Source organism: Narcine bancroftii, chromosome 11 (assembly GCF_036971445.1).
Source record: "Narcine bancroftii isolate sNarBan1 chromosome 11, sNarBan1.hap1, whole genome shotgun sequence".
NCBI lineage: Eukaryota > Metazoa > Chordata > Chondrichthyes > Torpediniformes > Narcinidae > Narcine > Narcine bancroftii.
In genome coordinates, this window is record NC_091479.1 from 13659290 (window position 1) to 13687004 (window position 27715).

Below are 27715 nucleotides of genomic sequence, written 5' to 3' on the forward strand. Positions count from 1 at the left end.
GGTGTATTGTAAGTGTTTTAATGGAGGTGTTGGGTATTGTAAGAGTGGAAACTGGAAAACTCATTTATCCACCATCTACCAATCCACATAGGTGCCTTGTATAGGATTTTTAAAAAAACTATATTTTGTATCCATTCATATGAAACACTTGGTTTGGGCTTGCAAATCAATTAAATTTTTTTTTTCTAATGTCCAGATTAGTACCTTTGCATAGATTGCTTCAAAATGGGTAGTTTTTGGACCACTTTCAGGTATGCAAAAGATCTTGGTGAAAATTACATGTGCCACTTTCAAAAAGATGTCAGATTATATTGTGAATTGTAGTTTTGTAGCTGGATACCCAAGAACGGGGCGGGGGAAAGAGAAATATTCTTTAGAAATTAATGTTTTGAAATTTCCCGATGGCTTTTCAAATTGCAGAACTAACTAATTTGGGCTCCTTGCAGTATCACGCAGACACAATCAAGAATGTCCGTGAGGCCACAGAAAGCTTTGCTGGCAATCCCATCAACTATAGACCAGTTGCCATTGCTTTGGACACAAAGGGACCTGAAATTCGTACTGGACTTATCAAGGGAGTAAGTATTGCATAAATGCTTCATTAAAGATGATTCAGCAATATCCTAACAGTGTATTTGTCTCAGTGTTCTAAAATGGTGTGGTAAATCAAAACAACGAGTTTTCTGTCTGGAACCTGAAGTGAGCTCAGCTGTCACTCAGTTCAATTTGAGTTTTCCAGTTGCTGAGGGAAATCAGATCAGGCAGTATCTAACAAGGCATTTTCTTTTTAATTTAAATTTGGACCACAAGCCCATGCAGCCCAATTGACCTACAACCCTGGTGCCTTGAACTGGGCCACATGGATGGTTGATCTTCCATCACAACAGTCGTGTTACAGGGTTTCAAGCTAAAATGTCTCTCATCCCTTGGTTTTTAAAGATGCTGCTAATTTGCTCCAGCAGCTTTTGGTGCTCTAGATCCCAGCATCTGCAGTCTGAAAATATTGTTTGAACCTCGTACCCAGTACTTGCTGTAGAACTCCATATTAAAATGCTTCATAAAGGAACAACCGCACCAGGGCGGAAAATATTTACCGTACGTAACTCGCAAGTGATAGTTCAAGATGCTGTTTAAAAAGTTACGCACTTGAAATTTTTTTTTTTTGCTCCCTGACTAGTGATCTTTATTTCCAAGTGTGGATTTATTTAAAAGTTGTCAGTAATTTAGAGGGTTTAAACTGTACAGGCTAAAATTATGCAAGTATCATGCCTTCTAAACCTTGAACAAATTCCAGGACCACAACTTTGCTAAAATCACTGTCTTGTGAAACTTGAACCCTGTTAATACTGTATAGTTTTTACAACTTCTCTCTTGTCATTAATCTGTCGGTGGCCAAGCTGATTCCTGTCTTTATCTTTTTTCTGCGGGTTCTGAATCCATTGGCTTTGATTAGACACCCAAGAGAGTGCGTGCAGTCCCTGCTACTGTGAATTCTTTTACTAACCTAAGATAGGGAACTAGCATCTGGATGTTTTCACACTGTTTCATTCGTCCCCAAGAGGTAATTATCGTGAGGGATGTTATTCTAAGCATTTGGCTTGTACATTTCGTTGAAACATTCTTGTGTGTCACATAATCTGAGGAAATGGAGGCCAGTGGAGATTTACTCGCAGGCTGAAGCGATAACTTGCACAAAATAAGGCAGAATATTCCTTTTCATGAAAGAGTCATTACATTCAACTTGGTTCTGTTGCCTCGTACCTGGAAGACCCCCTAATCTGAGGATTTTAAGACTAACTGGCTAGTGGGCTGATGTTTGCCTGAAAACACATGGGGCCTCACTGTGGCCATGAACTTCTCTGCATTCTTTCACGAAGCAGCAAGGCGCATGTGAACATTAAAACTGATCAAGTGACATTAGGCTTCCATAAAAGGATCAAGAAAAAGTTATAAAATGCAACTACTGGATCCACTTTTCAAAGCAGGAAGATGTAATTCCAATTGTTCTTAATGGGATGGATTGGCAAGATTGTATTGGATCATGTTTTTAACTTGCAGATGACATTTTAACGTGTTTAAACTATACACGCTAATAATGAAGGGGCAGTGGCCAACATGCTGTGTCCCTACCCACCCACTTCCACTTTGATCTGGGGTTTTCAGTTGCTTTGTCTGATCCATTGTAGAGCTAAAGACTGATGCCCTGGAACTTGCTGCACCCTTGACCAAGCTGTTCCAGTACAGCTACAACATTGGCATCTACTTGATAAGAGTTGAATATTCCCCAGTATGATCCATCCATAAATCAGACCAATCCAACCTGGCCATGTGCCATCCAGTCAGTCTACACAGCAACATGAAAGAAGGAATAATACCAGACAACCTTTTTTCAAAAAAGAAAATTTGCTTCCTGGAAAAAAAAATTAAAATTGTGTTCAACTTAAAGCTGTCAATTTTGCTGTATCACGCAGGAAGTTGGAGAAACAACATTTTATTGAATTTGGCAGGTTTAATTGCATAATAATACCGACACAAGCTCTCAGGTTGACTGCACGATGCATTGTAAGGAGCCCAGGGTTTGCCTTGGTCACCAATTTTACAACTGAAGTTGTGCTCGTACACTTAATAAAGTGCAGTCATGCTGTGTCTTTGAGCCTTCAGCGTATACTTGCCACAAATGTAACAGAATGAATTGCAGCTGTTGCAACATCTTCCTGAAGATCTTCCTGAAGACAGAAAATGTTAAGTACGCTCATTGTACTATTGCCTGAAGAACACATGCATCAAGATGTGCTCCATTTGTATCAATGTAATGCACAGCATCTGTATATGTGAGCTGCCTTAATAGCCTGTCTGCATCTCTCCTGACTAAAGTATGCCTTGACCTGGACTGACCAAAACAGCTTGCTTTATGGTCAGTTTATTAGTAGGCTTAAAATATGACAGGCAATCACAAAATAGGTGCATCTTTAACATTTTCCTAGAACAAACTTTTTTTAGTCATTTTTTTGATCAAAATACATCCACAAGAGTTCAGGAAGCAAAATCTTCATTGTCTGGTATTAAGTGACAGTTGCTTTAGCAACAACCTTCTCACAGAAGCATTGTTGGGTTTGATCAAAGTTGCTCTGCTCTTGACCTCGTGATGGCTTTGGGCCAAATGTATATAAAAGCTGAATTCTAGAGATAAGGTGGGGGTAACTGCCCTTGACAGCAAGGCAGCAGTTCAGTGGCATCAAGACGTCTTGGCTAGACTGGACTCTGTGGGAATCTACTGGAATCTTACCAAGCCCAAAGATCAGTCTGTCATCTTGGCCACATGATATCTTTGCAGGTGTTGCTGAATCTAGGATCTCGGCCCAAAGGTTTTCAGCTGATTCATTAATGACCTTTCAGTCACAAGGTCAGAAGTAGGGAATGTTTGAACATGACAGCACAGGCCCTTCTGACCTGTATAAGCCTCTACCTCGCACACATAACCCTTTTTTTCCTTGCATCCACATGGCTGAGTTCTTTAAATTACCTGAGTATATCGACCACCACTCCTCGCATGCAATCCAGGCACCCATTACTATTTTTATGTTTTAAAAAAAAAAAACTTGTACAGAACATTTTGCATCTTGCATCTCAACTTGGAGTGAAAATCCTAGAACTCCCTCTGAACAACATTGGGGATATACCTACTCAAGGACTGCAGTGGTTCAGGAAGGCTGCTCATCACAATTAATAGTGAACAATGAAAGAATGCTGGCTTAGCCTACAAACCCCTCACGGGAGTTTATTTAATTTTGACAGCACAGTAGCAAATCCATTTGGCACGCAAGCCCCAATTACACCCTCTTGACCTCCAAATCCTGGTACATTTTTTGAAAGGTGGGAGGAAATCCACGCCCACGCAAGGAGATCGAACAAACTCCTTACAGACAGTACTCATTTCAAATCTGGTCGCCGGTGCCGTCACAGCGTTGCACTAACGGTGCTGTCAAAAAAATGGATTTCGAAGATGCTGCAAATGTCTTTAAGGCTGAACTGGCTGTCTCAAACTGCCTGAAGTGGTCAGTCATTTGATCAAGAGTTGCCATCTCTTCCTTCCCCAACCCTCAAGTTGATGGTTAGGAGCTGGAGGTCGGTTGCAGTCTGAGCATTCCGCTACCTCTTTTTATGTTCTCAACAGTTGCTGCAATGTACCTTCATGGTGGTTAGGAACTTCACAGTGGCTGAACCTGGTTGCCAATCGTTCTGCTTTCAACACTCAACCTGGGCTTGCCATTGAGGTTGGGGATTTTCTCAGTCGCTACCTTGATTGTCCATCACCATTCTTGACCAGATGCAGTGCTTGCTTCTGAATAAATCTTCCATCTATTTGTATATCATAATTCAAGTACCTTGCTGTTCAGTGTCTACGGTCTCTGACCCTCCAAATTGTAGATGCTGCCTCCCCTGTTCTCCTTCAGTGAAGGCTCCATCTTTGAGCTGAGACTGTAGTCAAGGTTGAGTTTCTGATTGTACAAGGGAAAAATACTGAAATGGTTTCTCATTGCCGCCTTCAATTGCAGTGTCCAACTGAATGGGTAACTATGGCCATTAACCAGCAGATTATTCTGCCCAGTGTTTTTTTAGTTTCACAACCATAAATTCCAGTATGTAGAATCTGCTGTAAAAACGTCCACCATCTGCAATCCATGGCTTTATGTGACCCTGATTGAGGGGGGGGCCAAACAGGTGCTATACCTTGCCCAAGGATGTCCAGTAGGCTATCACACACAAAAGTCTGCAGACACTGGTTGTAGTAAAATGCAATGCTGGAGAACTCGAGAGGTCAAACCGTATACTTTATATACCAAAGATACATAACCCACATTTCTGGCTTGAGCCCTTCACTGAGGTATGGACAAAATGCAGGCAGGTGCCCAAACAAAATGGTGGGGGAGGATGGGAGCACAGTTCCACAGGGAGGCAGGAGGGAGGGCACACCAGCAAACCAAGGAGGAGGGATGAGGAGAGAAAGAAAAGGGAGTAGGGTAACAGAATCCAGAGAAGGTGAAATTAATGCCCTCTGGCAGCAGTGCTGAGATGCAAAATTAGATGTTGCCCCTCCAATTTGCAGGTCTTGGTTTGATAGTGTATGAGGCCATGGACAGACATGGCGGCATTGGGAGTGGGGTGCAGAATGGAAATGGTTGGCCATTTGCATTTTGTAAGTGATTATATGGCTTGAAATAATGTTCTCTCTGCCTAATTTTTGTACAATCCTAAAATGTACTTCAAAGCCTAAAATGGAACAGATTCTTGTCTATCTTAAAATTTAAAATCTGTTAAATTATTAAAATTCTTCCATGTCTTTGTATGATTGGGATGATCTGAACTTGGGGTCCTTGACAAGCTTAACACAGAAAAAGCTAGAACTAGTCTTAAAGGTTACCTATTTTTAGACGAACTAGACACAACTTGAGAAGGCTTTTGGAGCTTGCTTTAGATTGGTAGAAGCAGCGTCTTGAAGGCAGATGTGCCTCATTTCTTGATTTGGAAAGGCAGTAAAAAATTGCTTGGATTGATATGTGGGTTCGCCCATGGCCTTACTGAATAATGGAAGGCCGAGTGGCCTACATCTTTAGTTTTTTTGGAAGTAAAACAAGAAATTCTGCAGATACAGTGGTAGAAGGAAAAACAATTATGCAGGAGAAACTCAGCAGGTCAAAAGGAACACTTTCTAGCAAAGGAAAAAATGCATAACCCATCTGTCAGGCTTGTGACCTTCAAGGTATGCAAAAAATACCTTGCCCCCTGCTTCAAAACATAGTTGTTTTTGCTGATTTCTTAATGATATTTCCATGTTTGGTAGACTATGTAGTGTAACAGGAAATGACCATTAAATGTTACTTTCTCACGAACAATTTTTAACGTTTTTATAGATTTTTAAAATAAATTTAGACATACGGAACGGTAACAGGTCCTTTCAGCCCACGAGTCTGTGTTGCCCGATGGTACCAATTAATCTACAACCCCTGATACACTTTGAATGGTGGGAGGAAACCGGAGTCCCCGGGGAAAATAGGAGCAAGCGTGTACAAACTCCTTACAGCACAGGATTGAACCCTGCTGCTATACTGTACCACCTAGCATAAGATGCACAGCTGCAGTCTATTTTCTCCATTGTACTGCCATTGACCGTTATTTTTAAAGCTAATTCTTTGAAGCATGAATTCTATTGTCCTAATGTATCAGTGCAAGGATAATAAGGCACATTATGCCTTCGGGGCAAATTTAAAAAGTAACCTGGCTTTTTTTTTCCTTTGCAGAGTGGCACTGCCGAAGTTGAACTGAAAAAAGGATCCAAGCTTAAAATTACACTTGACGATGCTTATAAAGAGAAGTGTGATGAAAATGTGCTGTGGTTAGACTACAAGAATCTGACCAAAGTGGTTGACAAAGGTAGCAAGATCTACGTGGATGATGGCTTAATTGCTCTCTGTGTATTGGATAAAGGCAAGTGTAATGTTCCTTTCAACATAATCTATTTTTGAGACCTCCAGTGCTCATGTGCAGTATATACCATTGTATAGGATGACCCCAGAATTTCCACCTAAAATGTTGGTTTTCCACAATACCCTTTATTTAAGACTCTTTTTCTCCCCCCCCCCAAAAATCTGGCATTTACCACTGACCAATGGATGCTGTTGAAAGCAAATCACAATATTTTAATAACAAGTTGTTATTTACAGGGCTGGAAGGGCCTGTGACCCTGCTAAATGTATGTCTTGGAACCCTATCCAATAGTCATTGGACAGGGGGGAAGGCTTTTGTCTACTTCCTAGTATTATTGTTCAATTGTTTTCTTTTGTGCATTTCAATTTACAGGTGCAGACTATTGTAATACAGTGATCGAGAATGGTGGCTTTCTGGGGAGCAAAAAGGGTGTCAACTTACCCGGAGCAGCTGTTGACCTTCCAGCTGTCTCTGCAAAAGATATTGAAGACCTCAAATTTGGTGTGGAGCAAGGAGTGGACATGGTGTTTGCTTCTTTCATCCGTAAAGCTGCTGACGTCCACGCTGTGCGAGAAGTCCTTGGTGAGAAAGGAAAGAAGATTAAAATTATCAGTAAAATAGAGAACCACGAGGGAGTTCGCAGGTGAGCGATTAACAGGCCTGTTGTTATATCGACTGAAAAAAAGCTGCCAGTCTCAAAATATAGCACAGTTAGTCTGACAATCCTGTCTGCTCGGGGATTGGGTTGGTATGGATTCTTAGGCAGAACTTTTAAAATTCAAATTTAAGGGGAATAAAAAGGTAAATTTAATTTATCAGTAAAACATTTTTCATATTAAATAAAGTTCTGCACGGTTGGGGTAGCACCTTCACAGCGCCAGCAATCAGTTCCTAATACCAAGTGTGTGTAAACGTGTTAGCTCCCTGCTGTTGGTCACGAGTGATCCTAGTTCCAAATACCCGTCTTTGTTCAACTTCCTTGAATTTTTTTCTGTTGGCAAAAAAAAACGGGTTGACTGGAAATTAAATAAGCAATTGATTTGGGTTCATTTGCTGTCGGCAGATGTTTTTCCAAACTTGAGGGTTTGATTTCTGGGGAAAAAATTTAGAACTCATTTTCCCAGTCATTGCCACAAAGACCACTGAAAGTAGTCTATCACAATTATTTTGGAAAAGTCTAGGTTGTTGGCTTTTCAGTCGTGCGTGGCACAACCCCAGTTGGTTTGGCACGTTTCATGAAATTTCTTTGCGTCAGATTAAGGAAAATCCCAATGCTTGTGTAGATGCATCTTTTTACAAAAAAAAAGATAAGGAGACGATGGGACCACTCAAGAACAAAGGCAGAGGTAGTGGGTGAACGAGTACTTGTATTGATATCTACCAGGGAGAATGGAATGGAGGATAGAGTGGAGTACAATATTTGAGGGCATGTGGATATCAAAATGGTGGTTGATCTATTGTAGTACATTAACTTCGATAACTCTCCAAAGATCTGATGAAATCCTTGGTTCTTGAGAGAGAAATAGATTGTTTAGTTCTAGATAGATCTTCATATCCTCCTTAGTCATAGGTGATATCCTAGAGGACTGGGAAATAGCCAATTTTAAAAAAAAAAAATGATGATAATAATAATACAGCAAATTGAAGTCCTGTAAACCTTGCATCAGTGGCAGGAAATTATTGGAGAGGGTTTACCTGCATTTGGAAAAACATGGGCTTATTATGGAGAGTTAGAATGGTTTTGTGCAGGGTAGATATAGTCTTAAAATAAGATTTTGAACCATTGACGAAGATTAATGGTAGGCCAAGGGATGTTGTCCTCATGGGCTTTAGTAAGGCATTTGATAAGGTGCCTCATAGACTGATCCAGATGATTAAGACCATTGGATCCATGGTGACTTGGATGATTAGTTTCAAAAATACCTTGTTCTATTATCATAACACAGTCACCATTAGTGTCGCCCCAGTGCCCCTTGAAAGAGCCTCCTTCAGAGTTGCTGAAGGTCCATGGATCTGCCTCCAGTCCTCCTACCAACACACTCCTGCTCGATGCACCAGCAACCTGAGCTCCAATCCAAACCTCCAACATGATCAGGAGGCCCTTCAGAACCCCTGCTTGCCCTCTGTACTCTCTCCAATCCCCGCCCCGATGCCTGGTTCCCACGAGGCAGTCTCCAGCAGCCGACAGCCTGTGTTTCCTTGACCGCGTCACTGTTGTAAGTGAGGAAACTGATTCACTAGGTCTCAAAGGCAAGGACTCTGAACAGTTTTGGTAGTAAAGGATTTTATTTACAGAAGGCAAATGTGGGAAAATGGCAACATGCACAATTTACAGCTGCCGTGGGAAAAGTTGGATTGGCAATAAAACATGCATACAATTAATAAGGAACATGGGAAAATTGCATGGGAATAAAACACAGGACCCCCCCCCCCCCACCCTGGAACAGTCAATACAATACCTACCACCCCTTGACAGGCGTAGCTCTATAGTTTTGGGGACATAATGAATGCTCCCAACCCTATTCTGTGCACAGCTCACCAACAATTTCTCCAGCACTCTTGCACAGTTTTCAGCTTGGAGTGAAACAGGGTGGTCCCTTTAGAGATGGCAAAAGAGAACCAAGCTCACGTGTAGGGCTGGAGAGTCCAGCCCAGATAATTTACAGGGAATTGTGAGGAACCAATGGTTTGGTGGCAGCAAGGATAAGCTGATTTCAAAGGAATTTAAATTGAAATCCGTGGTGAAAAAGTTTTCCTTGCTCAGAAGATGATGATTGGGCATTGCAACAGGGCAGGCAAACCTGTCATCTGTGCTACTCAGGTATAGATTTTCCCACCGTCATTCTTCTGAGACAGAAGACCAGTGTTGCCTGGTTCTGCCACCAAAACAAACATCAACCCGCCGTCTCTGACCTCGTTCCTTCCGGTCCCACGTTCTATCTCCCTCCCACGGCCTCCAACCTCATTGACAAGGTGGGGCCAAACCTTGATTGGCAAGTGGCATGTCTTCTGACTAGGTAGTGGGCACTGCTGTCACACGACTGCCACAACCCTTCATAGTACAGTTGCCTGCAGCCTGTGTGGGGCCCCTCACTGGTCCACTGCCTTGGTTGTCTTCCCTATAGGGATGTTTCCTTTTCATCCAAGTTGGGTGGGGTGTTCTCCCTATTTCTGGTGCCCTCTGCCCATCTGCTCCCTTGAGGCTGCAGCCGAGCACGGGCACCACCATCTTGGGCACAGACCCCGCAGCTGCAGGTTATTACTTGATATGTTGTACAGAGCTACTGGGATTGGGACCAGGTGGCTAAACCTTCTGGAGTAGTGTGGCGAATCTGCTCTGCCAGGTCTGCATCAGTGTTGCTGTTACAGCAGCTGACTGATAATGAAAATGTTTGAGCTAATCTTCAACGCCTTTATATAATGCTTGGCAATACAAGTGCTCCCCTACTTACAATGGTCCGACTTGGGATTTTTCAAAGTTCCGATGGTTCAAATCAGTACTTTTAATTTCAAATTCTGCTCTGTTCCTGTGCTCGAGATGGGTGGTACGCTACTCTCTCGCGATACTGGGGGTTTTAGTTCAAGCTTCAAAAATTCTTCATGCCCAGTGTGCTTTCAGCTGTGTACATTAATGGTTTTTTCAGTGTGGAATAAAAGTATTCAAATTTAATGATTAAAAAATGATAGGTGGGGTATCCTTTTTTTGATGGGATTTTTTGATATGCGATGGATTTGCCAGAATGAAACCCCATCATAGATTGAGGAGCCCCTGTAATTAAGATTAATTGACAACATTGGTATTGCATATTCATACAATCACATTATTGTAAACTATCCCTTCATCCTCAACTATTCTAAGAGTGACTGGTGAAGAGTTTGATTTGGCTACTCAAATGTATATTTGTCTTTTAGGTTTGACGAGGTCCTTGAGGCCAGTGATGGCATCATGGTTGCCCGTGGTGACCTAGGCATTGAAATCCCTGGTGAAAAAGTTTTCCTTGCTCAGAAGATGATGATTGGGCGTTGCAACAGGGCAGGCAAACCTGTCATCTGCGCTACTCAGGTATATTTTCCCACCGTCATTTTTCTGCGACAGAAGACCAGTGCTGCCTGGTTCTGCCACCAAAACAAACATCAACCCGCCGTCTCTGACCCCGTTCCTTCCGGTCATCTCCCTCCCACGGCCTCCAACCTCATTGTTTCCCATCCCTGCTCTGCTCGGTTTTACCACCAGAAAATATCAAGCCACCATCTCGCATGTCATCTCTGATCTAGTTCCCTTCCAATCATCTCCCTCCCGCTGCCTTTGACCTCATTGTTTCACTAACCCTGCACCGCCCATTTGTACCTTTCTTTGCCTTCAAAATGTGCTTCTTGGTCAGGTTTTTTTCCTTGTTCTAATCTGGTCACAACCAACCATATTTTAGTTTATAATGAATGATAAACTTGATCTAAAAGTGTGGGCCTTGTATAAACACTAATCCTAATAAGGTGCATGTGGCTGATTTCTACAGATTTGTGAAGAATACGGTGTGGCAATTAACAATCCAGTTTTTATTCCTCAGTACTTCACACTTGAAGTTTATATGTAGTTCCTTTTCAAATCTCTTTCCCACACCCCAAAGCTCTGATAAATTGGCTGCTATAAATGGACTTGGTCTACAGTGGGATAGGAGAATTGGTGTGTGAAAATAATACTCGGCAATTTCAATTTTAGATTTTTTTTGATAGTAATAAGGCCGCTCCAGCCCGTGCTCCCTAATTAACCTATAACCCAGGTAACGTTTTGAAAGTTGGGTGGAAACTCACATAGAAACTGAGAGAACATGTACACTCCTTTTTTCTCTCTTTGGCTTGGCTTCGCGGACGAAGATTTATGGAGGGGGTAAAAAGTCCACGTCAGCTGCAGGCTCGTTTGTGGCTGACAAGTCCGATGCGGGACAGGCAGACGCGGTTGCAGGGGAAAATTGGTTGGTTGGGGTTGGGTGTTGGGTTTTTCCTCCTTTGCCTTTTGTCAGTGAGGTGGGCTCTGCGCTCTTCTTCAAAGGAGGTTGCTGCCCGCCAAACTGTGAGGCGCCAAGATGCACGGTTTGAGGCGATATCAGCCCACTGGCGGTGGTCCATGGGGCAGGCACCAAGAGATTTCTTTAGGCAGTCCTTGTACCTTTTCTTTGGTGCACCTCTGTCACGGTGGCCAGTGGAGAGCTCGCCATATAACACGATCTTGGGAAGGCGATGGTCCTCCTTACTGGCACAGTAATAGCGTTGTGTGCTTGCTGCTACGCTAACCATTGAGTGATGGGACTGAGAATGCTCAAAGCCACTATAGACTCCACTGTTAAGAAATATGAAGTTGCATTTAAGTGGTTCTTTACTGAGGGTATGAAATGCAAGTGATTTCTTTTTTGCAAAAGCTTGTTAATGTCAAGTTGGGCAGATTTCACAAGAAAGCACTTTCAATTGTATTCCATTGCTTGCATTTATCATGCCCTAATGAGCTGAGCACACTTTCTTCCTCCCAAATCTGGAAGAAAACTCGTTTAATTCACACCTGATGACTTCATGAAGTGTAATACAATTGTCAATCTTGTACTGTTTACATCAACTCTCAAGCAAGTATTTGGAATTTTGCTAACTTGTATTCCTTCACCCCCTTGAGCTAATTGTTACGGTAGAATAATTATCATAAACTTCAATTATTGTGGAATAATTTTGCATTCTCCACTTTGTTTGTTATTTGCATAGTAAAGCTGCTATTATGGTCTCATCTCAGTACTAGTTCCCCAACATAATTGGAGATTTTTAAACTGTAGGTGGGTGGCAATTAGCGTTACGCCATTAAGCCGCCAGTGACTTGAGTTAGAATCCAGCGCTGTCTGCTAAGAGCTTGTACATTTTTTTCCAAGACCTGCATTTGTTTATTCTGGGTCCTCCATTTGCCCCTGAAAACCCACAGGGCTTGTAGATTAATTGTTCTTCGGGCAGCACAGTCTCGAAAGCTGGTTCCTTAAATTAAAAAAAAATATATATATATATATATATGTATTAAAAATCTGTTGAAACTTTGTATCCCAAAGCACTTGGCTTATTGGGGTTCACTTTTACCATCGTGTTCTTTCATACATTTGTGAAATGTATCTGTACCTGCATTTGTTTTGTACTTGCAGATGCTGGAGAGTATGATCAAGAAACCAAGACCCACCCGAGCGGAGGGCAGTGATGTAGCTAATGCTGTACTAGATGGTGCAGATTGTATCATGTTGTCAGGAGAAACTGCAAAAGGAGACTACCCCCTCGAGGCTGTAAAAATGCAGCACTTGGTACGTAGTTTGTGTTAACCTTGTTTGTGGACTAATCTTTGGTTGCAGTTAATATTTGTAGAAGGTAGAGGCCATAGCAGTGCATTTAAGGCTGTTGGTCAATTGCAGGGAAGTCCAGTCAATGCTCATGCCCTGTATGAGCGGCCACGAGGATTTAAGATTCATAAACTGTAAATGTCAAAATAGTTTGTGCTTTCTGTCTCATTTGTGTCGTTTACCTCAACCGTCCTATAGCAAGTTAACAGGTCTTATTCTAGTTATTTGCCTCATGAGAGGACAATTTAATTAGCGAGAGCCTATTTAAGATCGAACCGAGTTTGCCACGGTTGGCTCAACTGGTTTGCTAAATTAAACCAATGGTTTAAAGCATGCTGAGCTTTAATTATTGCATTGAGCAGTTCTTAATATTTCTGGAATGTTTATAATGTCTATGTTCTGCAAAGTTAATAAACACTTAAAAGCAGATGGTTCATCAAACAGGTTTAACCCTTTGGGCTCGGGCCATTTTTAACCTTTCATATATACTCCGAACTGGGTCCATGGGTAAACTAGTGTGAACACCAGTGCAAACCAGCTGGTGGCTGGGTAGAAAACCAGTCCCCTAAAACCAGGACACATATGTGGTTGTGGGTAGTCCTGGAAAACCGGGACATGGAGGCCAAAGGGTTTATTTTATGTGCTTCTGCCACCCCGGCCAATGTTCCTTGTTATTGTAGCAGTATTGATCTTGGTTTGAAAACATTTTTTGGTTGACAAATAAAAGGAATTGACTTGGGCTGATTTAATGCATGGATAGCATGTTCATGTTTTCCAAAGCAATATAACTCAATTGTCTGTCAATAAAGATCAAATCATCCTCTGATCTTTGCACACGTGTACGCATACATTCTCAATTGTTTTAGTTTGGCTGTGTGTTACCAACCCAGCATAGAGCAAGCCAGGCTGGTCATATCCACTCCTTCCAAGCTGTTCTTTGTTCCTTGTTACAGATTTGATCTAGTCTTCCCAAACTACAGTACTCTATTTGATTAGTTTTGAGGTTTTTTTTTGTCACTTGTGGACAGTTTTTTTTTTAACCCTTTCTATCCTTGCCGGTGCCTTCATGGAGATCAGAAATTCACAATCTTGCTGCATCCCATTCCACAGTCTACTCAAATTTGCCTCCCCACTCTTTTTTTAAAAATGGGGTCCACATTATTGAAGTGCCTGCATAATTACCTGAGTCAATGTTGTAATATGGCTGAGAGCAGGACCAATTGAATTTGGTCTAATTTGATCGTTTCAACTTTATTCTATCACAATTGAAGCAGTTCATCTACTGTTGTGGTTTTAGAAAGCAATGAACTTGCCCACTGAAAGGATCGTTTCAAGTTTGTTTGTGTGTATGTATATTAACCCTTTAGACTCCAGCCACTTTTAACCTTCCATAATCGATACTCTGGACTGGGTCCATAGGTAAACATTTACAAAAACCAGGACACTGGAGGACATGAGCTTGTTGGTAGTCCCTGAAAACGGGGACACCGAGTCCAATTGGGTTATCCACACATTGGGAATCCTTTGCTACAAATTTAACTTTTTCGGTTTTGACCTCTAATTTGTTGAAATGCTAATATTGCTTAGTGTTTGGCCAAGACTGCAATAGCTTCATTTGTTACTGCACTATTAAGGACATTTGGAAATACCCCCTCCCACTCATGTACCTGTCCAAATTGAGCCTGCATTCAGCATTTCAGATGGCAGCTTGTTCCACAATCCCAGCACTCGGTGTGAATGTTCCCCCAAACTTTCCCTTTTCACTCTCCACCCATGTCCTCTGGTTTGTATCTCACCTGGATTGTGAATCTAGCCTGCACCCTGCATGTGGCTACGCCAGAGTTGAGCTCACAACAACCTATTGTCTCGAGGCCTATCCTCAATGTCCTGACTGATTTAAAAAGTGGTTCTCAACCTTTTTTCCCCACTCACATACCACTTTGAGTCTTCCCTTACTAACCACCTGTGGCATAGGATACCAGAGGTGCTCTGTGATTAGTATGTGAGGGGGGGGAGAAGAGAGAACCACTGAAATAGATAGAACCTTTTCATTTTACAAGCAACTTTAGAGTTAAAATTGTTTTAGTTCATTCAAACTTGCATTCCCCTTTCCAGATTAATGCGCAAATGTAAAATCCCTATTTGTGGGCATCTGGTGTGAGATTGTAGGGATAACTTCTGAGGAAGTGTTGGGATATCACAGCAAAACCAACTATGCCATTGGACTGTGTGACATGGTGCAATTGGTAAATCTAATGTGCCTTTCGTACATTTGACACATTTAAAATTTGATACAGTGCAATTCTGATTATCTGAAATCCTCAGTTATTCAAAATTTTCTTGGACCTGAAAGTGATGTCATTTCACTCCAAAAAAAATTTCGAAGCCGAACTGATGTCACAGGTTGAAAATTGGTGGGAATTTAACATTATTTCATGCTTTAAAAAGTCTTCCCTTGTTATTTAAGAACTTTTAAAAGTGATTTACTGTTAAAGCTACTGGCTGCTTTAAAAAAAAAAGTCCAGTTATCCAAAAAATGTCGTCTATCCAAAATAGGCTTGGTTCTGATCATTTCAGATAGAGTTGTACTGTACTTTAAATGACTGAATGTAACCGAGATTTTAATTAAACTGGTTACTAGTTACCATTATATTTGGATGCAAGTAGGAAATTTGGAAATGCAGTAGAATCCCTATTATCTGGAATTCAATCAACTGGAAACCCATACTGGCAAAAAAACCCAAAGAAATGTGAATTAAAAAAAAAAGTTTGAATAAAAGTTTAAAAATGTTCTCTAGGAGCACACAAACCCTTGAAGATGGGAGTAAACATTCAGCCAGGGGAGTGCCTTGGTCGCGCCCCACTCGCAGCAGTTGTTTGAATAAAATGGCGGCGCTGAGGCGGACTCTCCCAGGGTATCTCCCTATCCCTGCCGAGTAAGAGCCTTTGTCTTTATTCTGATTGGGTATATTGGTACGGCTTTGTATGTAAACTTGGGGAAGGCAGGTTAATTATAACGGTGGCGCAGTTAGCACAGTTTAGCGCAGTGCCAACGATTGGGGTTTGAATTTAAAATTTGTCAATTATGGGGATTATCTGATTGAAGTGAACTTTACATAATGCAACAAGACTGATTTTGTTTTTCCTTTCAAATTAATTTACATTTTGCACTGTCTTTTATCTTTTCGAACAGTGTATTCTTAATGTGGGTTCATTAGGCATTGAAAGAGTGAGCCTCACTCAACCAGAAAATCTGCATATCTGGCATCCACGATCCCTGTAGGTGCCATATAATTGGGATTCTACTGTAATGTTTTTAACCATCCAGTAGTGGCTTTTTAAAACTACATTGTTCGTGCTTATTATCTGAAAAACCTTTTTTCGGCAGTTTTATCACTGGTTTGTTGGTTTTGTTCATCCTGCCTTCAGCTTTGCAGTTGCTTGCATATTCTGTCTTCAGTCACGCAGGTCCAAAAGGATCACATCTCCTGTCGGCTACTGAAAGTTCACTGCCCTGTTTGAGCAGAGCTCCGTTCTCTGTTCACTGCCCTGTTCTGAGATTTTTGTAATTTGAAAGTTGAACTCTTAATCTTATTTGCAATTCAATTTGTGTGTCCTGAGCTAACATGAAGATAGACCCTTCATACCACCTATCAAATAATATCTGTGACAATCCCACTTTCGAGCACTTGATGTCAATCCAAATACTACACCGAGGCTCTCTGCTTCTGCCATTCCTGGTGGAAAAATTCTTTGGATTCTCTCTGTTTCTCATGCGGTCTAGTCGTGGATATCCCTGCAAAAGGGGAAGGTTTGTCATGGCTTTTTCTACGCCTCTCAACTGTGTACCTCAATCTGGTCTCTTTGCCTTTCATGCTCCTAATCACTTTTAACTGAAAACACTCTATGCTCAGGTGCCCCGTCCTCAGTGGAATCACGGTTTGTTACATGTCTGGTAATGTTGGGACCAAATATAAAGCGTTGAAGAGGTACTTAAAATTCAAAATTGCTCTTTTAAATTTCTAGCATACATTCTTGGAATACAGCAGTGCAAGTTAATTGTGAAGTGAAGCCATGCTTTAGAAGAGGACAAAACTGAAGTTTTAGATGCTCTTAATAGATAAAGTTGTCCAAAGTTTGTATCCTGGATGGATGAAAAGAATTGATGTTGAATATGAATGTTTGCCTTTCTACTCTTTTTTTAATGTAAGAAAACCTCAATGCACTTGTTCAGAACAGTGGCCTCTACCTGAAGTTAAATATTGTACCCTGTGTAACTAGCTTGGCAAAAGTAGTGTGTAACCAATGGATTTGTATCACAATGTAATATTTGCAACTTGCATGTTGTGAAGTCTGCTTGCTTAAATTGGGAAACAGTTTGCCAATCTAGAGCCCACACTTGTACACCTATTTCCATTCTGTTTGATTAAATCTACCAGTGTGGAAAAAACTTGCCATATTTTCCCAAACCCAATTTTGCACGTTGCTTCCATTGATCATGGAAGAACTTGGGAGAGAAATTCCAATGCAAAAGATCTTGTTCACAAATCCATTTATGTAAGGTGATGGTTTCGCTCCAGTGGGAATAAGTATCAGAAAGTAAGTTTATGCTGGAAGTCCATTTGATTTTTTTTTCCTCTATGTTCTATTTTCCATCTCATTTTAATTACACAGGAGCACATTCGTCCAGTAAATTTGTCAGACTAACTATATTTAATGTTTAATTTTAAAGTAGAGCACTAAATTTGCATGTATTTGTCTCATTTGCGTGGTGTGGAACTTTTAACACTTTTAAGTGCAGTTGTGCAACTTGCATGCAGTTGGCTAGGATTGCTTTAAAATCTCTTCACAATTTGAATCTATGCAGCTTAGAATATCTCTGCTAACAAAGTTACAATAGTGAATTGGTTTCAAATGTCAGAATCCATCCTCCTCCTAAAAGCATCCTTCTTTTACTAATGTGTTGGAATCGGCTGTGATTCTCATTTCTGCAAAGCAATTATTGCACAACTACCTCAATTTTGCTTTCACTAATGTCGCATGTTTACCTGACACATTCTGCATCTTTTTTCTGTTCCTGTCTTATTTTGTGGCCCACAGATAGCTCGTGAGGCAGAGGCTGCAATGTATCATCGACAGTTGTATTCGGAGATCGCTCATCTAGCACCTCCCACTGTAGACACAACGGACACTGCCGCCATTGGTGCTGTGCAGGCCTCTTTTAAATGCCTTGCCGCTGGTATTATAGTCCTGACCAAATCTGGCAGGTAGAGTCGAAAATGAGTAATGGTCGAGTTAACCGTTTCTCCTTGCAGCCTTCTGGTTTACTAAACGGCCTGGTGGCTGGGTAGCCCACTTCTCAACTTGAAGCTATTGCAATTGGCAAGGGGGGAATTTTGATGCAATGTAGGTTGGTTACACAAAATCTTTGTCCAGATGTCATGTGCCGACCTGACTCTCTATTTGCCAGTTTGTGTTGACCAGTTCCAACAATTAGAACATTCACTTGGGCTGAGTTTAGGTTTGAAAGGTAGGTGAAGGTATAAGCTGCTCAAGGTGCAGTGGAATTAACCTGGCAGAAGTGGTAACTGACCGGACTGTTCCCTTCCCTGGTGCCGTTTCGTATGGCATCTGCAGATTGCTCGAGAGGCGGAAGCTGCCATGTACCACAGGCAGCTATTTGAAGAGCTGCGTCGCTTGTCACCCCTTTCTCGAGATCCATCTGAAGTGGCGGCCATTGGTGCCGTGGAAGCCTCTTTCAAGTGCTGTGCTACGGCTGTAATAGTACTGACAAAGTCTGGAAGGTAGGAACGATTCCATTGCTTGTCCCTGAACTGTTGACATTTTGCTTGCCTATTTTTGTCCCATCAGCTGATGATCTTTCTGCTCGTAGAGTGCAGAGAGCTGTTCAACTTAAGACATCAATCTGATTCGAAGCAGTCCCTATCTGCATTTTTAAAAACCGTTGTTGAAATTGACGACCTCTTTAAACACGGGGAAGAAGGTTGATTATTCAACAATCTTTCTGCTCGTAGAGTGCAGAGAGCTGTTCAACTTAAGACATCAATCTGATTCGAAGCAGTCCCTATCTGCATTTTTAAAAACCGTTGTTGAAATTGACGACCTCTTTAAACACGGGGAAGAAGGTTGATTATTCAACAATCTTTCTGCTCGTAGAGTGCAGAGAGCTGTTCAACTTAAGACATCAATCTGATTCGAAGCAGTCCCTATCTGCATTTTTAAAAACCGTTGTTGAAATTGACGACCTCTTTAAACACGGGGAAGAAGGTTGATTATTCAACAATCTTTTTGCTCGTAGAGTGCAGAGAGCTGTTCAACTTAAGACATCAATCTGATTCGAAGCAGTCCCTATCTGCATTTTTAAAAACCGTTGTTGAAATTGACGACCTCTTTAAACACGGGGAAGAAGGTTGATTATTCAACACTGGGAACGGAGCTCTGCGAATGCCAGTTTCTTCCTCCTCAGTCATCTTGGGTTCTGCTTTTGCTGAATAGCTGTCTTCAGTTGTTCCTCCCAACAAATTTTGTTGAGACTTGAGGATTTTAAAATCCAAGTAGTTTAATTCAGAAATATCGCTCCTTTTTAGATCAATGAGAGAATAAAATTTCAGGAGCTGATCTAATCGCAAGGCTTCATTGAAAAGGAGGGAATGAGATTACTGACAGCCAGTCTGATCCTGCTGGACTATAGAACCATAGCATAGCAGAGCACAGAAAACAGGCATTTGGTCCTTCTAGTCTGTGCTGACCATTTTGCTAGTCCCACTTATCTGCTCCCATTTCATAACTCTCCAGACCTCTACCATCCATGTATCTACCCAATTTATTCTTAAAGCACAAGATCAAGCCTGTATTCCTCACATCAGTTGGCAGTTCATTCCACACTCCCACCACTCTGAGTGTAGAATGTTTCCCTAATGTTTTCCTATACCTGTATAGGAAATGTACCTTTTCCCATTCAAAACTATGACCTTTTGTATTTATCTCCCCCGATTTAAGTGGAAAAAGTCTATTCACATCCACTCTGTCAATACCTCTCATAATCTTGAAAACCTCTATCAAATCTCTCATCATTCTTCTTCGCTCCAAGGAATAAAGTCCTAACCTGTTTAATCTTTTGCTGTAACTCAACTCCAGAAGGCCCAACAACATCCTAGTAAATCTCCTCTGCACCTTATCAATCTTATTGAGATGCTTTCTGTGGTCCGGTGACCAGAACTGCACACAATATTCCAAATTTTGCCTCGTCAATGGCTTAAACAACTTCAACATAATGTTCCAACCTTATACTCAAATACTTTGATTTATAAAGGCTAAGATGCTAAAAACTTACAACCCTGTCCTCCTGTGACGCCACCCTCAGGGAACAATGTATCTGTATTTCCAGATCATGGGAATATCTGAAAAACTACATGAGCCCTTTACCAATACTAAGGTAGTCAGTCTTTCAGGCATACTTTGTGTTCCTGGACTTGCCACCTCCCCTCATCCACTCATTTGAAGTCGCCTTTTTCTCTTGTTTGTTTTTGCACGCAAATCCCATTCCATTGAACACTCTAGTTGGTACCTCTATAACACATTTGACAAACTCCAAGCCATCTGGACCTTTTACAGTATGGGAGTCCCTGTCACTATGTGAAAAGGTAAAACATAGACTAAATGGGCTGAATGGTCTTGTATCCTAACAATAACGTGCTTTATTAAATTTAGAATGAGCCCCAGCCACTTTGTTCCATTGCATCAAGGCTCCACTAATTGAAAATGTTCCCAAATGCTTCTGAAAAACAGTGCGATCTGATTTTCACCTCCATTGCTTCATGTTTGTTAATTCTCTGCACTCATGGCTGCTTATTCCAAATTTCTGTTCTAATATCTTCCACCTATTTTTCAAGGCTTTTGAGGGCATCTCCTCTTCTATCACAGCATGCAAGGATTTCCACTTTATCTTGAACTTTGAAGCCAATCTTGTACTTTTTTGCTGCTGGCTCTCCATACTTCAACAAAACTCCAATCTGTGCGTAGATTGTGTCTCTTGCTTTCTAGACCCCCTACCCTTTTTGTCTTGGTAGCCACTTATCCATCTCTTCTGTCTTGTCCCCACTTTTACCTTCCACGTGAGTTCTTCCTGTGGTGGTTTGCATCATTCGATACTGGAGAATTTGAAATTGTGCAAATCTATTGTAATTTTTCCTTTTCCTCCAGTTCCTTCACCAGCTAGTAAAGTTTCTGGTGTATTATCTGTTTTGAAGAGGATTGTATTTGCTTTTCCTTGATTTGCCCTTATTCCTTTAATCTGTGCAAAGGCACAGATTGTGGTGTTCCCTGGATACGGGATGTGAGTCTTGTACAGTGCAGGTTTCCCCTTTGATTCTGCTTTGGCATCTGTTTGACAGCCAAGTCCTAATTCTCCCTCTTTTGGATGCTTGTCAGTAGTTTTTAATCCTGTATTTTTATGCTGACTTGATTGTCAATCTATGGCGAGGTGCTTATTAGCATCTACTGTTCTTTGTGTAGCTTTGTCTTTCAATTCACTTTTTTCTTTATCCATGACTTTGCTTTCCTGCTCAACAAATGACCCGTAGCATTGTTTCAGTGCCAGATTATATTGTTGTGCACTAGTCTCTGAGGGAATCTTTTAAGTACTGGCATTGTCTCAGGTTTTAAATTCGTGCAGTATAAACTTGGCGGACACAACTGTTGTGAGCTGGTGTTGGCTGTATTGACTTGACCTTCTCGTGGATGTTTGGTGCAGACTGAATAGAAAACCTAGCTGTGCTGCATACGTGGGGTTTCTGAGCAGTAGGACAATTGTCGAGTGCAAACGGGGAGAGGACAGATGCATGTAGATTTTATTTGAAGAAACGTTTTCTCTATTTGGTTGGCGAGTGGAATGGCCTCCATGGAAGAATTTGACTTTGGTTTTAGTCTGGTTGAAAGTGAATTTTTTTTTAAACACATTGAATTACTTGGAGCTGAAAGACGAAGCAAGTTTCTGGTCTGTCGTTTAAATGTACGAGGACATCACTGCTTCCAAATTGGTGCTGAGAAATGTGAAATCTGGCTCTCGGCTGTTTTGATCCGTCCAGATGGGTGCCTGCTTCAAAGAGTTGTATGAGTGAGCTAGCTGTCTGAAATGGAGGGGAAATTGCCAAAGGATTTTGATTTAATGTGGAAAAACAAACCACCTCTCCCTACCTGTTTTGGGTTGAAGAGCATGATAAATCATCTCATTCTAATTCCGAACGGCAATGTCATTTGAACTAAGCAGAAAAATGCTTTGAGATGGTTAGAATTCACTGTTTCCATTTTGATATCAATCAAGAAAGCATCCCATTAGACAAGCTGTTAAAATGGATTAGATTGAAAGCTTAACAGAATTCAGATTTGCCATATTTGATGCTGGTTGCATATTTAAAGATTATACAAAATGTAGTGAGTATCCTAGTCATGTGGTATGAAGGAAAAGTAAATAATTTGAGATCAATTATTTTACATTTGTTTTAATAACATTTGTTATTCAGCCAAATCAACACTGAGCATGTCCATGTTATGAAGTAATGATTACCTTCCTCTTGAAGTTGATCTACTGAGTCTTGATGCTGGGTTAACAGATCACTTGCAGGAATAGACAGCAGTAGTGAGCCCGTCTTCCAACGGAATTTATTCAGCTTAATGTTCTGAGAATGCAGGAAGCATCTAACTCCTGACAATAGTGAACAGAATTGTAATTCCAAGAACAATTATTTTGGTTGAGGTCCAAGTTTTGGTCAAAGAAACTTCTAAACCTGGAGATGCTATAGATTTTTCTTTCCAGCCTGCATTTGGGCTAACAATTCTGTCTTTGACACGAGTTGCAGCTTGTTTAAATTGACTTTGCCTTTAAAATGTTGGGTGGTATTTAGGATGGTGGTGGGCTCTCCTCTAACTGACGTTAAGTGAAATTGATTTTGTTGCTGTTTGCCCAATTTTCCTATTTGCCCATTGACTATAAACAGAGACCTGATAGACTAGGGTGATGCTCATTTGAATTTAGAATGTCTGGGATCTCACTGACATTTAAAATTCTGACAGGACCAGACAGGTTACATGCGGGAAGGATGCACCTGACGTCAGAAGTCCAGAACACAGTCTTAAGACATTTTAGGTAGAGATGAGAAACATTTTCACTCATTTGTGAATTTGAACCCCCTATCTCAAAGTTGTGTTAAAAGGAGTTGGGTGTGGGCTTGTGGGGTCAAGGGGGGGTATGGAGAAAATTCAGGAACAGGGTACTAAATTCTTGTCACCCATGATGGTATTGAAAGGCGGAGTTGGCTCAGGGATGAATGGCCTTTCCCATTTTGTGTCTTGTGTTCCTAACATTGCATTTTTTTTCTTAGGTCTGCACACCTGGTATCCAGATATCGCCCCCGAGCTCCTATCATTGCTGTAACACGTGAACCTCAGACTGCACGTCAAGCTCACCTTTATCGGGGTATTTTCCCAGTCATCTTCAAACCGCCAGCTGATGCAGTCTGGTCTGATGATGTTGATCACCGAGTGAATTTTGCAATGGAAGTGGGTAGGTGAAATCAACATTTTCCTGTAAAACAGAAAGTGCGCATCTTTCTGAATCTTATTTTGTAGTAGGGAAATGAGCCCTTCACCTCAACTTGTTCACGGCGAGCAGGTTGTCTGCCCAAGCTGTTCTTTCCATATACCTCTAAATTGTCCATTCCATTCACCTGTCTAAATATCTGTTAAACATAATATCCACCTGTACCATTTCCTCTGGCAGTTTCTTGCATATGCCTGTCACCTCTGCTTTAAAAAATGCCTCTTCCCTTTTTAATTAAAACCCCAATCTTTAAATTTGCCCTTTAGTTTTAGATCCTCATAGCCTGGGGAAAATACTATTTAGATTGTGCCTCAGATTTTAGAAACTTGCAAGGTACCCAACCCTGACTAAAAGCTGCCTTCACCATCTCATCTCTGTCACCGGTTTCGTGAAGCTATGAATCTTGGCCCGTGTTTTTGCTCTCTACTCACTCCAGCGCGCTCTATCTTATCCTGGTTAAACTGACTAAAGTGCACCTCCTCGCACTTCTACAGATGTGTGGTGAAAGGTGTGCTGACCGGCTGCATCACGGTCTGTGGATACAAATACCCTTGAGTGTAATGCCCTGCAAAAGCCTAGCACGTTGTGGCCACATATCTCCCCACCATTGAGAACATCTTCAGGGACCAGCAGTAATCATCAAGGATCCACACCACCCAGCACGCACTTTCTTCTCGCTGCTGCCATCAGGAAAGAGACATAGGGGCCACAAGACTCTCACCGCCAGGTTCAGGAACAGCTGCTACCCCTCCACCATTAGATGACTCAACAACAAACTCAATCAGGGATTCATTTAAGCCCTACTAGTCCATGCTGGGACAAATCCCCACCCTCCTAGTTCCACTGACCAGCACCTAGTCCATACCCATATAACCATATACAGCACAGAACAGGCCAGTTTGGCCCTACTAGTCCATGCTGGGACAAATCCCCACCCTCCTAGAACCACTGACCAGCACCTGGTCCATACCCATATAACCATATACAGCACAGAAACAGGCCAGTTTGGCCCTACTAGTCCATGCTGGGAAAAATCCCCACCCTCCTAGTCCCACTGACCAGCACCTGATCCTTACCCCTCCAATCCTCTCCCCTCCATGTCATTATCCAGTCTTTCCTCAAATATAAATAATGTCCTTGCTTCAACCACCTCTGCCGGAAGCTTATTCCACATCCCAACCACCCTTTGTGTGAAGAAATTTCCCCTCATATTCCCCTTTATAATTTTCCCCCTGCAATCTCAAACCATGGCCTCTGGTTTGAATCTCCCCCACTCTTAATTGAAAAAGCCTATCCACGTTGACTCTCTCTGTCCCTTTTAAAATCTTGAATACCTCCATAAAATCCCCCCTCAATCTTCTACGCTCCAGAGAAAAAAGCCCCAGGCTGCTCAACCTTTCTCTGTAACTCAAACCCTGACATCCTGTCAACATTCTCGTGAACCTTCTCTGCACTCTCTCTATTTTGTTTATATCCTTCCTATAATTTGGTGACCAAAACTGTACACAGTACTCCAAACTTGGCCTCACCAATGCCTTGTACAATTTCATCATAACCTCCCTACTCTTGAATTCAATACTCCAATTTATGAAGGCCAACATTCCAAATGCCTTCTTCACCACACCATCTACCTGAGTATCAGCCTTGAGGGTACTATTTACCATAACTCCTAAATCCCTTTGTTGCTCTGCACTCCTCAATTGTCTACCATTCAATGTATATGACCTATTTAGATTTTGCCTTTCCAAAATGCAACACTTCACACTTATCTGTATTAAATTCCATCAGCCATTTCTCAGCCCACACCTCCAGCTTTCCTATATCTCTTTTTAAGCTACGGTAATCTTCCTCACTCTCCACAACACCACCAATCTTTGTATCATCTGCAAACTTACTTATCCAATTCACCACCCCTTCTTCCAGATTGTTAATATATATAACAAACAATAGTGGACCCAGGATCGATCCCTGAGGAACTCCACTAGTCACCGGCCTCCAATTGGACAAACTATTTTCTACCACTACTCTCTGACACCTCCCACCCAACCATTGCTGAATCCATTTCACTACCTCCTTATTTATACCTAATGCCTCCACCTTTTTTCCTAACCTCCTGTGGGGAACTTTGTCAAAAGCTTTACTAAAGTCTAAATAGACAACATCCACAGCCTTCCCTTCATCAATCTTTTTTGTAACCCCCTCGAAAAACTAAGGTTTGTTAAGCATGATCTACCCCTGACGAAACCATGCTGACTTCTACCTATCAATCCCTGTTCTTCCAAATATTTGTAAATGCCATCCCTCAGAACACTTTCCATCAACTTACCCACCACAGACGTCAGACTCACAGGTCTATAATTTCCAGGTTTACATTTGGACCCTTTCTTAAACAGTGGAACAACATGAGCCACCCTTCAATCCTCTGGCACTACCCCCGTGACCAGTGACATCCTAAGTATCTCTGTTAATGGCCCCACTATCTGTACACTAGTCTCCCTGAGTGTCCTTGGGAATACTTTGTGCGGACCCAGAGATTTGTCCACCTTTATCTTTTTTAACACAGCCATCACTACCTGCTCGGTTATCCTTATATGATTCATGACCTCCCCACTATTTTTCTTTGCTTCAACTGCTACAATATTTTTTCCCTAGTGAATACCGAAGAAAAGAAATCATTTAAAATTTCCCCTATCTCCTCTGACTTCTCACTCAGCCTACCCTCCCTATCTACAAGGGGTCCAATTCTATCTCTCACTAATCTTTTACTTTTAATGTACCTATAGAAACCCTTTGGATTTATTTTTACTCTGCCTGCCAAAGCCTCTTCGTGCCTCTTTTTGGCCTTTCTAATTTCTTTCTTAAGATTTTTTCTACACTCCTTGTAGTCCTCTTTCAATTTCTCAGCTCCCTGCTCTTTATACCTCTTGTACACCACCCTCCCTCTTTCTCCTAACCAAATTTCTAATATTCCTTAAAAACCAAGGCTCCCTCTGACTTCCAGCCTTTCCTTTGATCCTCACTGGGACATATCTACTCTGTACTCTCAAAATTTCTTCTTTGAATATTCTACATTTTTCATTTACATCCTTTCCTGAAAAAATAATGTCCCACTCAATACTCCCCAAAGCTATTCTTATCCTTCGAAATTTGCTTTTCTCCAATCCAGAACCTCAACTTTAGGCCCTTTAATTTTTCCTAGACCCAATTGGTTCTCCAACATTAACCTCAGACACCTGACCTATCTCGTTCCCTAACAGGAGATCCAGTATTACACCGTCCCGAGTCTGTTCCTCTACATATTGATTAAGAAAACTATCTTGCACACTTTTGACAAACTCTAGCCCAGGGGTGTCAAACTCAAATTCACCGAGGGCCAAAATTAAAAACTTGGACTAAGTCAGGGCCGAACTAAATATTTATTGAAAATTTTCAACAACATCTGCATGTTTTCTCTCAACATATGTAATGTTAATCTTTTTCTTATTAAAATAAATGTTTAATAATAGTTTTGGTTAAACTCTTTCCATAAGAAGCATTAACAAATAAGAAATAAAATATTCAATAAATAATATTTCTCTCTAGCCTTTAAGCCAAGGATCGCACGTTGCCGAGAAGCATGCCAGGGAGCGGAGGTCCGCAGGGAGCCCTGCCCAGCCAGCAAACCCGAGCAGCATCCCACACCCGCCCCCTCTCCCTCCTCCACCCCCGCAACCGCCGCCAACAACCCAAGGAGTCCCCACTGGTCTCGCCATCTCACCGGGAATACCGTGAGAGCGGTGGAACTCGTCCGCGACCTCCACCCCAGCGGAAAGTCCGATGCCCAGCAGCACCCACCCACAGATGAGCTCAAGGAGACATTGGAGCTAGGCGGCGGGTCCGTGGGAGCTAGGCGGCGGGTCCGTGGGAGCTAGGCGGCGGGTCCGTGGGAGCTAGGCGGCGGGTCCGTGGGAGCTAGGCGGCGGGTCCGTGGGAGCTAGGCGGCGGGTCCGTGGGAGCTAGGCGGCGGGTCCGTGGGAGCTAGGCGGCGGGTCCGTGGGAGCTAGGCGGCGGGTCCGTGGGAGCTAGGCGGCGGGTCCGTGGGAGCTAGGCGGCGGGTCCGTGGGAGCTAGGCGGCGGGTCCGTGGGAGCTAGGCGGCGGGTCCGTGGGAGCTAGGCGGCGGGTCCGTGGGAGCTAGGCGGCGGGTCCGTGGGAGCTAGGCGGCGGGTCCGTGGGAGCTAGGCGGCGGGTCCGTGGGAGCTAGGCGGCGGGTCCGTG

General features: G+C 42.1%; 1 protein-coding gene across 1 annotated transcript in view; it reads left to right on the plus strand.

Moving 5' to 3' along the window:
- Nucleotides 1–401: 401 nt before the first annotated feature.
- pkma (pyruvate kinase M1/2a) overlaps nucleotides 402–27715 on the plus strand; it is a 34582-nt gene continuing 7268 nt past the window's right edge. Inside the window, exons 1-7 of the mRNA XM_069902242.1 lie at nucleotides 402–578; nucleotides 6300–6486; nucleotides 6859–7129; nucleotides 10399–10549; nucleotides 12654–12806; nucleotides 18480–18646; nucleotides 23243–23424. Coding sequence (XP_069758343.1) covers nucleotides 402–578; nucleotides 6300–6486; nucleotides 6859–7129; nucleotides 10399–10549; nucleotides 12654–12806; nucleotides 18480–18646; nucleotides 23243–23424 — 1288 coding nt within the window. The remainder of the gene's footprint in view (nucleotides 579–6299; nucleotides 6487–6858; nucleotides 7130–10398; nucleotides 10550–12653; nucleotides 12807–18479; nucleotides 18647–23242; nucleotides 23425–27715) is intronic.